Here is a 16,688-nt window from a genome sequence, read left to right as displayed (position 1 = left end):
TAGTAAAAAGTGATTATATGTATTGAAAAATATTAGTAGGAGATCCTTTGTTGCTGTTTTTTTTATATAAAAAATCTTCATATAATATCTTATTTCTTTCTAATCATCTAATTATTCAATTTATAACCGAAAATATTTTACATTATAATAATTTAACCAATTAAAAACTCAAACAAAAATCGAACAATTTTTTTCAGATGATATAAAAATTGCAGAAAAACAGGCAAATAGAGTGCATTTAAAATGTTATTTGGAGTAAGAAGACGAGAGATTAATAGTACTAATAGTTCTTAGCATTTCCGATTTCCAATGACTCATGATTTAGTTTTGGTAACCAACCACATTAAGAAACACAACTAATTAACAAAAACAAAAGCAAATGTTATACCGATCGATCTACAGCACCCATATTCATAATTTAATTCATATACCCCCAAACCCTTAACAACTAGATCATATATAATAATACAAGCTAGGAGAGGAGATAATCATCACACACTTATACTTATCATATATATGTTCATGAAGAGATCATGATGACTAGTTTGTTTCAAACCCGAAATGATCCGTTGCGATGACCGGAGCTGACTCCAAAATAGCGGAAGAAGAAGAAGGTGGTGAAGGACCGGAGTTAGCAAACAAAACCGACGAGTAATCCGGTAAATTGTAATTAGTCGATGATCGAAGCCTTTGATATAGCTCTTGAAAACCACTCATGTTATGTTGAGCTTCCCCGATCAAAATCCCACCTTGATTTTGATTCATGTTCATCCACAAAGAGCTCAAAGAAGATGAATTGCTATAAGGATCCAACCCTATAGTCCGGGAATTCAACCCTACCGGTTCTTGTGACCCGATCATGAACCCATCTTCCTTCTTACCAAGAGAATTATCCATCTGAAAAGAACTTGGATTAGGGTTAGGGTTTTGGGCGGTGGCATTGAGAAAAGCTAGCAACTGCGAGCTCTGACTCGGGGCCCAAAGTATGGGCCCTCCCATGCTCGATGAAAGTTGATGATCGGAGAATGGTATGTTCTTGAACCTAGCTGCCAAGGTGGTGGACTTCCCTAGAGAGGGCGTCACGGAGGTGGCTGTACCACCGATAGACCTGTTCTTCCTGCAGCCGCCTCCAATTGGAACATTCCTCAGGGCCCCGCCTTTCGTCCAGTAACGTCGGCAAGTTTTGCAAAAATGGCGGGGCTGAGTTAGGTTATAGTTGTTGTAGTAACAAAATTTGGTGTTGGGCGAGTCGCATCTCGGGCACCTCAAGTTCTCCTTTTCAGATGAATTTGTGGAATTCGCGGGGGATGGAGAAGGCGACGTTGTCGGAGATGGAGAAGAAGAAGAGCCATTGTAGATGGTAGGGATATTGGATATCTTTCTTTCTCCCCTTAAAAGAGAAGAAGCATTAGTACCAAATAGCTCTTGAATCATCTTTTTGTGATTTGTTTGATCGATCTACAAGAAAGAAAAGATGGATTAGTCTCTTTTTTTAAGTGGATGATGATGAAAAGTTATAGGAGAAAAAGATCGAGATGCCTTTGATTAGATGAGTGTGAATGGCTTTTGATGAGTTGATAAAGAGGGAGAGAGGTTCGTGGGTGTAATGGAAAAGAGGAAATGAGAGTAGTCATGGGCATGCTTTAATATAGAAATATAATGAAAGAGAAAAAAAAAACCTTTAATCATGTAACATGCATGTATAACTTTATGTTGTATTTAGGAATCATGAATATTTTGAATTTCTCCTCTACAATATACCATCCATGCATCATATTGTTCTTTCATCTCTCAAAAAAAAATTTGAATTTTACATATTAAATTGAAATTTTCATAATTTAATTTTAAAGAAAAAAATAATATAATTTTACTCCTTTTGTAAGCAAGACAACTTAACATCGTCTAGTCATTGTCATGTGATCTTTAGAAGAAGAAAAAAAATTTATCCTTTAAATGTAAAAATGTAAAGAAAAAAATTAAAAAAAGTAAATATATAGTCACCATATGTATAACTTAAGAGGTTTTTAGGAGTGAACAATGTCAAAGTGCAAAATCTGAATTTTTAATTCTTATACTTGTTATTTTTGAATTTAAGTTTAAGCCATAAAAATTATATCCAAAATATAGGAATACAATTGATGTCATCCACTAAAAAAGAAAGTCCCAAAAAACACTAAACCTCAAAGTCCAAAATGATATTATAGTCTCAACTTATAACTCTAATTTCTTAACAAGTGAATTTATTGGACTCTCTTTTGGTTATTGGAGTTATGCTTACATCTACAGGACAAATACAATATTATACTATTAATTATAACTTTTAAATATAACCTAAAATATACTTGAACACAATTTTTGTCTGCTTAGAATACCCAAAGCTCAGAGTGCACTATTTGATCCATTACCAATCTATTTTCTTAAGGAGCAAACAAATTAAAGTTCATCATATGTTAATACCAACATAACAATTGTATCATTAAAAAACTTACAAAACATACTTAGAAAAGCGTTGTTCTAGGAAAGATGGGTAAATTTATTTGCATATGCGACTCCGAGAATTGTGGTGCCCTAAGCGAAAACAAATTTATTCTTATTTTTATTTAAAATAATTATATTTTATACTATTGAATAAATATAATAAATTTATATTATTTTTAACAAAATTAAACTAGTCTATTTGTTTAAATAATATGTTAATATATATAATGATATAGAGATCAAACCTCGCTATTGTTATTATATTTTAATTTTTTTGATTTTGATTTTGGGTGCCCGTGTAGGAGGGTGCTCTAGACGGCCGCCTAGCTGGCCCCTTACCCTAGAACGCGGCTCTGATCATATGCATAGTTAATTACCCAAACACAATGTTAACATTGAGAGTAACTATTTCAAATTGTTTCAAGCCAATGTTAAAAACGTTTTTTTCACCTTGTTTACAACAAGAGGCAGCCAAATAGGATTATCAAGAAGCTTGTACTAATTACTCGAAATGAGAAATAATTATAAAATAGTAACTTCAATAGGGTGCATTGTGGACTATTAAAATTGTTATATTTGAATGATTTCTCACAACTTTTAAAACTTTTTTGTTTGAAAAAAAACTACATTTTCATTAATTCATGGTAATACAAATATTTGATAACCAATATGAATATTCAAAGTTAATATGTTTACCAAATAATTTTATTTTTTTCAACTACGAAATTTAACATGTTTCTAATCAATTATAAAACAAAAATAAATTATATTAATATATTAAGTTAGTTCAAGAGACAAAAAGAGACAAAAGTGATTCCTAAAAGACCTAAAGTCACCTAAAGTCAGATTTTTACTTAAAACACTTCAAATTGAAGTGGAGGTCATTATTGTGAGGGTTAATGCTAGTTTTCAACATTAAAAGAAAAAACAATACGATTAACAAGACAAAATGATAAACAAGATAACTGATCAATTCAACATCACAAATAAACGAGAAATCTGGATCATAAACCCTAGATCTATACTGTTACTATAGCTAAGAATCCGAGGGGCAGCAAGCTTCAGATGTCAGACAGAAAAGTGATCAAGGAAAACGAGATATGAATGAAAAAGGGAAACAAAAAATAAAGACATGTAAAAGATAAGTCATGTATTGTTTTGCCAGTACTCATAATAAATAAATAAAAGTTACAATTATTGACTGCATTTGTGACCCTCCCCCACCACCACCCTTTTCTTTTCTTTTTTTTACTCTTTTTTCATTTTCAAAAAATATTTATAATATATCAAATGTCTCCAATTCGATTTTATTTACCGAAACGAGAAATAATGACTACGAGGATCAGACTAACTTCACACCGAGAGAAAAACTCGGGTTAAAAAACACAAAAGAAATTGATGTTTGATGTTTGATTGTTGAATATGATGATGAAATGAACATGTGGTTGTGGTGGTGGGTAAAGAAAGAAAGAAAGTGTGAAAGTGATAAAACAGGGTCCAGAAGACAAACCTGAGCGCGCGTGCCGTCCGGAGCTGTTTAAAGAGAAGGCGTTTACAGTATTATTACTACTTAAGACTTAGCAGATACATGGAAGCTAGCTAGCTAGCTTTTGTACGTACGATGGCTGCCTGCCCGCCTGCCCCGCAGCCAGCCGGAGAAAAGGAGAGGGCCGGGCAGCAGTGACTCAGTGGAGTGTGCGGGCAGAAGAAAACGACGTCAGATCGATCCATTCATGGACATGGGACCATTCTTTCCCTCTTCTAAATTCTCCAAAATATCATTTGCATGCGGGCCACCCAACCTAACCTAACATATAATTTCATGTCACTAAAAACCTTTTCTTATTTTAAACATTTTCCCTATATATGTGGTGGTGGCTCTTCAAAACTGAAGTTGTAATAGAGATTGTGAAATTATGGGTTAAGCTAGTTAGTTTCCTAAATAAAAAAAAAAGTAATAAATTAGAACATGTTTGAATTTGTGTTAATTAGACTTGGCTTTTCAGACCAATTAACCTCTTAGAGAATCTGATTGAGTTGTTTTTTTTCAATAACAAATAAATATTTAGATCTTGAAAAGCCTTTTAAAACCTGAATTATTTCACTAAATGTTGCAACCTAGGAGACTATTTGACTATTTAGTATTGGATCATTCAAACTAATCTGCTTTTAATCAAGGAAATAAAAATTGTAACACCACTTAGATAACATGACATTATTAAAGTGAACAAGATTGGGATTCCCAACTTTTCACCTTTTCCCATATCACCAAAAGAATTTACACATTAATTTATCAATTTGGTTGGCTTACAAGTATATATTTTCAGGGAAACATTATGTATGTCAATATGAATGCTAAAACCATATTAATAAAGACCATCATTCCTCCTTCAGATAATGATTTATTTTTAATATAGACAACTTATTTTCAATCTTGTTAATTAACTAATCACACGATTCCTTACATCTGATTTTAATTTGGCGCCAAGCAGGAAACCAAGAAGAAGTCAATAATTGTCAATCATGAATCCTAATATATCTGTCCATCAAATTTTTTTCTAGAAATTGAAACTATATTAAAGAAAAATATGTTTGATCTATCAAAATTAATTCAAAGATCAAACAAGTCTCGAATAATCTCAACAATGTCATGCAAATATTTGATATTGTATTTGGTTAGTTGGGTTGATAAAACAAACCTTAAAAAGAGTAATGCGAAAAATAAATTTTATTTTTATTTTGGTACTTAGTTTATAACTTAACAATTTTCAATCAACCAATCAAAACAGATACAAAGAGACACTAGTTTTAGCGTAGAAATTTTTTAACAAGAATAAAAAACATAGAATTTTTAGGGACTTTTAGGTCGTTTAAATCATTCACTATAATATAATTTATAATGAGTTACACAATATTCTTACAAAATAAAGTTTACAATTTAACATATTACCTAAATCTTTAAGAACCACTAGTAGAATAAGGATTATTAGCGACCTATATCAGCGACGGTGTGCTTTGCCGTCGCTTTGCCGTCGCTGATAAAAATATCAGGGACGACAAAGTAACGCTGTCTCTGATAATTAAATTATTACCAGACATGGTAAGGTAACACCGTCCCTGATAATTATTATTAGGGACGACAAAGTAACGCCATCACTGATAATTATTATCAACGATGATATTGTCGAATACCGTCGCTGATATTCAGGTTTTCCCGTCACATTTTTGGAATGATTATCAATGACGGTATTATGCTATCGACGTCACACGACAATATCGTCGTTGATAGTCAGTTAAATAACACTTTTTTTTCTTCTTTCTTTCTTCTCTCTTTTCATTTCCCTCCACCATCACTCCTCTCCTAATCGCCACTCTTCTTCGCTCTGCCGCTTCTTCCATAGATAATGAAATCGACTTCTACTCCGGTTATTTTTTTTGTTTGTCGTTTACTTCAATTCATTATTTTTTCTGTCCGGAGATAAATCAGATAGTTGATGAACTCGAAATGCTTCTTCACCAGATCCTTGATCATCCTTTCCTCAAGGTATTCCAGTTGATGAAGGAGTCTAATGAAGAGTTCATGTTGACCATCCAGTTTTCTCTTATCCGTCAAACTCTCGAATCAAATCTTGTCCAAAGCCTAAACCAAAATGAAACCGCACATAAACAACACAATCTCTATAAATGAAAATCCACAAAATAAATCGAACTTACATCGGATGAATTGTTGATGAGACTAAGAAGCTGGTTGATCTCTGTCTAGAAGGCGAAGGTCTCTACATTAGCCATATGAACATCAACCATTCCCAAGAACCACCACGAGCTCTACGAGAGTGTGAGAAAGAGAAATTGAGATTATCAGCTACGACGAATGGGGATCTAACATCGTTGATATTGTTAATTATCAACGACGACACCGTGCCGTCGCTAAAAGTCATTGTCTATCAGTGATTACATTTTCAGCGACGAATGTCGACCGTTTTATTCGCCGTCGTTGATATTTATTAGCGACGATATTAAGGATGACACATACATATGTAATGTATCTTCATTAATGGTGAAAATACTTAAGACAAGTAGGTAGGGAGAGAAGAGAAAATAATTGAAGAAAAATATTTTTTTTTTCTTTTTAACGCCTACTTTCGTCTTCTTATCTCTGTAGTTGTTCTTAAAAACCTTGTCTTGCTGCCTATTATATATGATAGAATAATATATAATAAGATATAATCCAAGCACAATGGGTCGGGCACTCGACAAACTCCCACTCCGACTCAAATGGTGGACTCCAACAAACTCGCTCTTCACCGACAAGCCTCAAGTTTTTCACTCGACAAAGTCTTCGTCAACATGTCCAATTCGTTTTTACTGATGTGCACTTTTTCTAAGTGCAATTGCTTTGTTTCAAGCATGTCGAATCCACTAGTGTCTCACATCAATATTCTTTGATCTGAAATGAAATGACGAGTTCTTGGAGAGGTGGATAACGCTCTGGCTATCGCTAAACACAATAAATTTCTTTTGGTTCAAGCCCAACTCTTTGAAATTTTTTTATCCACAAAGCTTCTTTGCAACCCTTAGTGATTGTAATGTACTCAGCTTCTGTGGTGGACAATGCAACACATTTTTTTATCTTTGACATTTAATAGTCCTTACAAAAGTCATCAAAATCCTGAAATAGAATTTTAGAATTAATATCACCTTCCATATCTGAATTTATATACCATAATAGTATATTATCAATGCCACCAAAAGACAAGCACACTCTAAAAGTACCTCTTAGATATCTTAATATTAATTTCACAGTTTCCTAGTGTTCTTTACAAGGATTTGAGAGAAATCGACTAGCTACTCCAATAGAATAAGTATTATTAGGCCGAATATAAATAATGACATACATCAAACTGCCAACAACAGACAAGACGAATATAGAACTATACTCATTTCTACTTCATCTTTCTTACTCTTAGAACATTGCATAAAAGTAAGCTTGAAATGATCTGTAAATGGAGAACAAACCGTCTTGGACTTACTCATGTTGAATCTTTCAACAAGTTTCTCGATATAGTCTTTTTAAGATAACCAAAGTTTCTCATTCTTTCTATCACGAGAAATATTCATGCCGGTTATCTTTTTTGCGGTACTGAATCTTTCAACGTCAAATGTGTGGCTATATTAGGCAATGGATAGAAGAGTTATATGCTCGAAATACAAAAAACAACAAATTGTTTCTAATCAAGAAGATGATGGTCTTGAAGTACCAAGATAGAAAACCATGTCCGATCATTTGAATTCATTTCAAGAGTTTATTAATTAGTTATTTGGAATGAGTATCATGTTTGATTATGAAGTGCAAGGAATATGGTTTCTTGGTACACTACTGAATTTTTGGAAAACGTTCAGAATGTCATTGTTTAATTCAGCCGCAAATATTATTTGTAAAAATGTTTTTTTTGAAGAAATGTGCTCATTGTTTAGTGGGGAAGTAGACTAGTCACAAGGGAATATTTCGCAGCGAATTTTCTTATCTTTTTCACCCCTTATGAGGCTTGTTTCGCACACCAAAACAATTATCCAAACACCAATGAGCAATTTAACAAACAGAAAGTAAAAGAGACACAAGGTACAGGCCACGCCCAACTTTATAATTCTTATTCACTCACAAACAGATTTATAAAGAGGCTACTAACACTCTTGGCTGCACACAAAAAGGATTCTCACTAGCTGTAGGTATTTGTCTACCAAAACATACTAAACATCCTTGTGCAGCTCAAGAGGTATTTATAGCCCTCGGATTTACAACATGCTTAAGGAAAACGACCCACTTCGTAGAGTAGGTAAAACCGGCTGGCAGTTATTGCAGATCGTGGGTCTAACCGCCAGTAGTGGGTCTCAACCGCCCCACTACTTCAATATCACGTTTTTTACTCGGTCCTGCTTGCTGTTGAGTCTTTTGGGCGTGGGTAGTGGGCTGTAACCATCCACTAGACCCACATTTTCCATCCATCCCAACTGCTCCTGACAATTCTGCCACAACTATCCACAATGCCGACTTTTCCGGGTCTACTCAAAACCGTCACAAGTCAACTCTAGTTCTTCCCGCGCATCCTCTCAATGCACTAGCTTTTGCCACCCTTTGTGCCTAGGTCGCACGCACGCGACCGGACTTAGGCACCTGCTCGGTACTGGCATTCCGCAATCCTGCCAAGACCGAACACTTCCACTTATGGTTATAACACACCACCTCCACTAGAAGAACTCAACGTCCTCGTTGGGGCCTCGACTAATCCCTTTTCTGCCATGTATTTTTGTAATTCCTCCTCAAACTGCCACAAGTTTGTACTTCGTATCCAAGCAACGTCTTCTTTGCTTTCCCCTTCCCACTAGACCAAGAACTCGGTACTTTTGTTTTTCTTACTTTGCCCCAGAATTCTGTGGTCAAGGACTTTGGCAATCTTTTTTTAAGATTTAAATCGGACCACGGGTGGAGCACGCCTTTCTTGCACCCGAGATCCATCTAACATGTCTTCTTGGAACTTCTTGAGATAACTTACATGGATAGTCGGATGAATCTTCAATCGGTCTGGCAGATCCAACCGATAAGAAACCCTTTCCACTTGCTTCACCACTTTGAATGGGCCATCATACCGAGGAATCAATCCTCGCTGTCTGTCTTTGGCACTTATCTTTTTCCAAATTTGGGGTGTCAATTTTAACAACACTTGATCCCCAACTTAGAATTCAACATCCTGCCTTCCTACATCAGCATACTTCTTCATTCTCTTTTAGGCCTTGGCCAAACTTTCTTTGGCTAGGTCCAAATATTCTTGCTTCATCTTTGCGAATCTGTAAGATGCAGGGCAGTCTCCCACACTCCGCTACAGGGCAACGTCGTGTGGAACATTCAGCTGTACTCCCAGCACAAGTTCGAAAGGACTTAGGCTCGTTAAAGAAGACTGGTGCATGTTATAGGAGAATTGGGCTACATCCAGCAGACTTAGCCAATTTTCCTGACTGGTTGTTACATAGTGCCTTAGGTACTCTTCAAGCACCTGGTTTATTCGCTCCGTCTGGACATCTGTTTGAGGATGGTTGGCCGTTGAGAACTTTAATTCGGACCCCATCAAGCTAAAGAGGGTCGTCCAGAACCTACCCATAAATCTGGCATCGCGATCGCTTACAATATCCACCGGCACCCCAAAGTGTTTAATAATATTCTTGAAAAATAATTCGGCAGCCACTTCGGCCGAACACACTTTCGGCGCTGCTATAAAAATTGCATACTTTGAGAACCGGTCCACCACCACCAGAATGGAGGTCATCCCGCCAACTTTCGGAAATCCCAGAATAATGTCCATGGACAGCGACTGCCAGGGCCTCTCGGGTATGGGCAGCGGCTGAAGCAGCCCTTCCTCCTTCTTCTTTTCTGACTTATCAAGATGACATACTAAGCAAGTCTTTACGTACAACTCCACGTCTAGCTCCATCCTGGGCCAATAAAATTTCCTTGAAATTATAGCCATCATCCGTGCTACACTAGGGTGACCGACCCATTGAGGGTCGTGTATTTCCCTCATTAATTTCTGTCGGAGCTGACCCCTTGGAATATAAACCCTTCCACCTTTTACGTGAAGAAATTCGTCTTCAATCCAATATCTGGTGCTCTCACCAGTCCTCACCTGTTTCAATAGCAACTGGTATTTCGGATTGGTTTTGGTTGCCTCTCGCACTTCCTCCAAAAAAGTCGATTCGACCAAGGTCAAGACAGTAACATACTCTTGAATGTTCCTCACTCACAAAACCATATATATTTGATTTAGTATATTATGATGTGTGTGGTCCTATAAAAATAAGGACACTTTGTGGTGCCTTATATTTTGTGAATTTTATTGATGACCATTTAAGGAAGAATTTGGTGTATACTTTAAAGTCGAAAGATCAAGTATTAGTTGTTTTCAAACAGTTTCATACTCTTATTGAAAGGTAGACTAATACAAAACTTAAGTTTGTTCGGACGAATAATGGTGGTGAGTATTATGGCCCTTTTGATGAGTATTGTAAAGCAAGAAATTCGACATAAAAAACACCTTCGAAGACACCTCAGATTAATGGTTTAGTTGTGAGGATAAACTGAATATTACTTGAAAGGGTGAGATGTTTGTTTACGCAATCACATCTTCCGAGATTCTTTTAGGATGAGGCTTTGAATAGAGTGGTACATGCTTTGAATCTCACGTCGTGCGCTCCTTTGGATTTTGAGGTATCAAACAAGATATGGTCAGTAAAATAAGTTTTTTATGACCATTTGTGTGTCTTTGGGTACAAGACTTTTTTTAGATTCTAAAAGATGAACGATCTAAACTTGATATGAAGATGAGACAATGTGTGTTCATCGGTTATGGTCTAGATGAATTTGGTTACAAATTCTATGATACGATTCGAATAAAGCTCATTAGAAGTCGAGATGTTGTATTGATTGAAAATTAGATCATTACAGATGTTGATAATATAAAACAACATAGAAGAATAGTGATGATTCTATTGAGTTGGTTCTAGTTCCTACACATGCAAAACATCCTAATCAAGGGGGAGATGTGTCAAATGATAGTGATTGTATCACTAATGACGAAATTTCATAGACAAGTGATGTTGATCCAACTAAAATTTTTGATGAAGAAGTTCAAGATGAATAAGTTGAACCTTCTTTGAGAAGATCTGTTAGAGAACATTATTCCCTAATGAGGTACCCTTTGGGTGAGTATGTGATGCTCACGGATGCAAGGGAGATAGAACCCTACTAAGAGACAATTTATATTGATGAGAAAAAGACGTGGTTAAAACTTATGGAAGATTAAATACAATCACTTCATGGGAACCGCACTTATGACTTGATAAAGTTGCCACAAGGCAAGAAAACTCTCAAGAATAAAAGGATTTATAGTATTAAGATCGAAAATAACAATTCACAACCAAGATACAAGACTCGGTTGATTGTTAAAAGGTTTGGTCACATGAAAGGTATTGACTTTAAAAAGATATATCGTCGGTTGTAAAGATGTCCCTAATCCGACTTGCTCTTGGTATAACAACGTGTTTGAACCTATAGATTGAATAACTTGATGTGAAAACTGCATTTCTTCATGGTGATTTGGAAGAAAATTTTATATAAAGCAGCTAGAGAGATTCAAAGTTAAGGGAAAAGAACATATTGTGAGCAAATTAAAAAATATCTTGTAGTCTCAATCAAGCTTCAAGACAATGGTACAAGAATTTTGAATCTTTTATGGTGAGTCGTGGGTATAATAAGACATCATCAGATCATTCCGACTCAAAGTCCATTGCTCATTAATTTTGGCTTTTGGCTTTTGGCTTTTCATTAGCAAACAAATGCAAATAATAATCTTTGACGTAAAGGGGATCTTCTATCTTCCTTTACCATAAATGATAGTTGTATCCATTAATAGTAATCATTCTACTCGTATTGATCTCAATTATTATAAACATCACAAGGACTATAACCTTCTTTGATATCACTAATTGATAAAAAGAACCTCAAAAAAGGTAATACAGAAAATATTCTTTTTATTTTGGTGCTCCATTTAAAACCTATTAATCTAAAATCAATCAATCAAAATCACAAAAACCGCACTTAGAGAGAGAAATTTTCTGTGGAGATTTTTTTCTCACATCGGGCACGACCGGCACATCAACGCCGCCGGAGCTTTTGACGTCGGAATGATCTCAAATTTCTCCAGCAGGTGCGTCTCTTTCCCCCCTACAATCTGACCGAAGGAATTTCAATTTGAACGGAGGAATCGGGAGAAATCACGATTATAGTTTCTAAATCGGATATTTAGGTCGTTTTCGGCACGATCGGCACAATCGGCACGATCGGCACGATCGGCACATTCGGTACGATCGGCACGAACAACACAAACGACAAGGATTCTCGCCGCGACCGCGCTTCTACATCGGAAGTCGGCCGCCATCCTCCAGCACCTTCGATCGGTTGTCGTGCGCCCTCTGGAATGTGTTCTGTTGTGCAAGGAACGGTCGCGGTCATCTTCTCTTACCGTTGACCGGAGCATTTCGTCAAACCCCCTTCTGCAGAGATTTGACGTCGAATCGGCGTCGGTCGCCCTCCTCTTCTCACTTTTCGTTTACAAGTTAGTTCAGACCTCTGTCGGGACATCAAACCACACCGCGAGGCGCGTGTAGGTCTCCATTGAACTTCTTTATCGCCGTTTGAATCAAGTGTTCGGTCTGGAGGAAGCTTTCGTAGCTACAGACTGTTCCAAAATTGCTTAAACCCTTTCTTGTTTGAGCAATTATTTTCAAGCCCCTGTTCCGGTGCGATTGGTTTCCAATCGTACTGTTTGCGCCCACCCTTTGCTGCAGAATTCCAACCTCTGTGGCTCCTTTGAAGATTAGGCAGTTTGCGCTTGATCTTTCCAATGACTGGTACGCGCCCGTCTAGTGTAATTACTCGGACAAGGGGCGTCCTTCAAGTCCGCCCTGATGATCCTAAGAAGGTACTGAAGGGGCCGTCGACAAGCAGCAAGGCTAGGTCTGATAGACGAACTCGCAGGTCTCTTAACAATCCCAAGAAGCAGAAGCCAGAAATCATGGATGAAGTCCTAAACAACGGAGAAGATGCGCCTATTGATTCTATGCCAAATACAACATCGGGTATGAGTTCTTTTCCATATGCTGATGAATTACATGAGAATAATTTTATTGGGGATTAATACTGTAACAATATGCATGTTCATAATAGAAATGATAGGATTGAATTGATAGGAAAAGACAGTACTACATATAGAAATGATATGACTTTAATTCCAAAAAATCCTGTTGTTACTGGACTTGCTGCACAGAATGAACCGTTAGAGTCGCTGGTTGGTACCCTAGACCTGACCGGTCATTCTGTTGGGAAATTGGATTTGAAATCTTTTCTTGGTGAAATTGATGACAATCGGGTCGCTTGTGCTGAAAATTCGGTCCCAATGTTGAAGATAATCTGTCAAAAAGGCTCTAAGGTAATGCAGGAAAATGACATAAATTGTACAGGTTTATTGGGTCCTATTGAAAGCTCAAAATTAGGGTCTGTTTCTGAATCGGGTGAAAACATTATGCTGAGATTTATGTCTGTTTTGAATGATCCTACTGAAGTTGGTACTGGTGTTCCTATTGAGGTAAGTATGACAGAGCTGAATAAGACTGTTGATCGAGAATTAATAGGTTCAAAGAATATTACAAGGTCGGGGTCAGTTTCAGAAGCAGGAAAACATGACAGTTTGGGTAATTCAGGTGTAGAGAAAGATCAGAAAACAAATTTTACCGGTCCTGCTAGAGAGGATGCTAAACTGGGCAAAATATATCATTTTGAAATTGCCTCTACAAGGTTGGAGATATCAGCTGCTCAGAGTTCATTAGGTCCAAAGAAGGATATAATTTCAGAGTCTTGTTCTACAATGAGAAATTTTGCAAATCTAAAAGTCTTGGGTTCCATTAATGATCAGAATGCTATGTCTACCTGTCCTGCTAAGGATCAAATGGAAAGTCAGATATCCAGACTATGTACTAGGCTTGAAAAAGGTTGGACAGAAGACACTAAATGCGCCCAAGATTCTGAAACTAAGGCTAAAATTGCAGGATCTTCTAAATAGCCTGCACATCTAGCTGAAACTGTTAAAGGACATAGTCTAACAGAATCTTGAAACATTGAAGAAATTGGATCTGAGTTAGAGCTATTCATGGAAATAAATTCAGCTCAATTAGAAAAGCCTAATAATACAGATCTAAAGGATGATGAACTGAACTTGATTGGTATAGGCAATGGTGAAAGCTTAGCTGGAAATTATATTAATTCATTGATTGATGACATCATGAATGACAATCTGGGTCTGGGTATGGATCTCATGGAAGCTACAAATAAGTTGGGTCAGAATATAAGTCAGGGTATAAGAGGTGAAGAATGTATGAAACTGGAAGAATTAGCCAACGGTTTTCGCTTGGCCGGGTCTAATGAGGGGTTAGCCAACGGTTTTCGCTTGGCCGGGTCTAATATGGGGTTAGCCAACGGTTTTCGCTTGGCTGGGTCTGAAAAAGATAATTTGGTTGCAAAAAAGTTGGGTCTAACAAGGGTGGATAACATGAATATTCAAGTCATTGATCCTGAACACGCCGGTCCTGGACACACTAAAACTACTCATGGCATTGGTCATATCTCTTCAAATGCCGGTCCTAGCTCTTCAAATGCCGGTTCTAGCTCTTCAAACGCCGGTCATAGCTCTTCAAATGCTGGTCCTAGAACTTCTAATTTCAGTCCTAGCTCTTCTAATGTCAGTCCTAGCTCTTTTAATGCCGGTCCTATCTCTTTAAATGCCGGTCCTGACATCACATATCCACCTTCTACCGGTCCTAATCGTCAAGATAATAAATCTACTAACAAAGCTATGAGCCACCGGTCGAATCAAAAGAACCAAAGTATAGATGTTGATTTGGAATCAGACGATAGCACTGCCTATGATGAAACAATAATATGCGACCTCGAATATCATAAGTGCATGAAGAAGATATCGGCAATAAAGATCAAACCAAAAGCAAAGAGGAATAATTCTTCCAAAACAAGTGCTGAAATTGAAAAGATCGATCAAGAAACCAGATCGAATAATTCTAAAATAGCTAAGAAGGATAAAAATGGATCGAAAATCAAAGAAAGGAAAAACATGAAGGCAAATAACTCAAGTTCTAAGAAGAATGCTGAAGTAAATCCCAAGGAAACTGTGATACCCGAGGCTAACCCTGAGATATTGAACCTGGGTGCGTTTTCTCCACTCGTTAATCTGGATCCTGAAATGCCAATTGATAGCATTCAAAAGAGGAAAACTGATACACAAGAGAAGAACATTAAAGGGGATATTCTAAAGAAGATCGGAACAATTGAAGGCAACGGTTTTGTGGGAAATATAAGGGTTAGATGGGCCGAAAAGAACAAACAAGTCAGGAAAGATAGCATCCCTAAAACAGTCATCTCCTCAGCTCCTCCTACTGCTGCAATTTCTGGCAAAGAAAATACTCAGGCTGATAACAAGTATCCTACTGCTGGTCCAACGTGGTCAATGAGGAAAAACGAAATAGTAAATTTGGCAGGACTGAGAAACCAGATGAAGAAGCTATTTTTCCAAATTATTAAACAAGAGATTACGATTCCCCAAGAAAGAAATGATCAGTTGAATGCTCAGTTCAACCGTCACTATCTAAAGAATTGGAATCTCTTCAACAAAGACCAATATGATGAAGTGATCAAGTGGACGGTTGACGCCATGAAGGAAATTTCGAAATGTAATAAAATAAAGGTGTACACAATCATGAGCAACCCAAACAAAACTTGGCAAGAAGGAAAGGTGTGGAATGGAAATTCCATGAGCGATCCAGAAAAGGGAAAATTCCAGATAGACTATTTATTCCCAAAGGTAATTACACTTGATCATCCGCACCGGTTTGAGCTCCCACCAGAAATTGAAGAAAAATGTGTCAAGGCATGGGAGTTTGTCATAGTTGGTCATTTTATGGGCAACATGAAGGCACCATTTGCTGAGGTTAAAAGAACGTTGATGGGTCAGTGGGAATCCTCTGGTCTAGAAAGGATCACAATCAATGATCACAGATTCTACTTTCTATCCTTCAGAAATGGAATTGAAATAAAGTCGATCATAGAGAGCGAATATACTTTTATCAGGGGAAAAAGATTCAAGTTGTACAAGTGGAGCGAGGAACTTAATACTAATCATAGACCGCCTGAACTTGAACAAATTTGGGTGAATCTCAAGAATGTTCCACCACACATGTGCAACCCGATGGGTCTTGCCTATATTTCAAGCATTATAGGCAAACCACTTATGTTTGACCCAGCAATGGAAGGCTACGAGCGTGCATCTGTGGCCAGAGTTAGTGTCGAAATCCATCCAAGTAGCTCTCTTCCAATCAAGCTTGAACTTAAAGATAGACTGGGAAATTTATTTGACATTGGAGTACAATACGAATGGAAACCAAATCGATGCATATGGTGTAGCACTTTCACACACGCTACGAATAAATGTCCAGTCAATAATAATCTAAAATCGAAGGCCAATAACAACACTCAAGTAAGCGATATCAATGACTCTAACCAGGCTCAGGTTGAGAGAAATGTGAACAGGTTTGAACTT

General features: G+C 37.0%; 1 protein-coding gene across 1 annotated transcript; it reads right to left on the bottom strand.

Moving 5' to 3' along the window:
• Positions 1-265: 265 nt before the first annotated feature.
• Positions 266-1,601, bottom strand: LOC124922360 (dof zinc finger protein DOF3.1-like). Its single transcript, XM_047463093.1, has 2 exons — positions 1,540-1,601; positions 266-1,458 (listed from the first exon to the last, which is right to left on the bottom strand). Exon 2 carries the CDS (start codon positions 1,432-1,434, stop codon positions 541-543), a length of 894 nt encoding a protein of 297 aa, XP_047319049.1. The 5' UTR covers positions 1,435-1,458; positions 1,540-1,601; the 3' UTR covers positions 266-540.
• Positions 1,602-16,688: the final 15,087 nt, after the last annotated feature.

Source organism: Impatiens glandulifera, chromosome 1 (genome assembly GCF_907164915.1).
Source record: "Impatiens glandulifera chromosome 1, dImpGla2.1, whole genome shotgun sequence".
NCBI lineage: Eukaryota > Viridiplantae > Streptophyta > Magnoliopsida > Ericales > Balsaminaceae > Impatiens > Impatiens glandulifera.
Note: the sequence above shows the minus strand (reverse complement) of the source record. Positions and strands in the feature narration are given on the sequence as shown.

Coding starts and splice junctions, on each gene's coding strand:
- LOC124922360 (XM_047463093.1), bottom strand. CDS start 1,434: ATGATTCAAGAGCTATTTGGTACTAATGCTTCTTCTCTTTTAAGGGGA.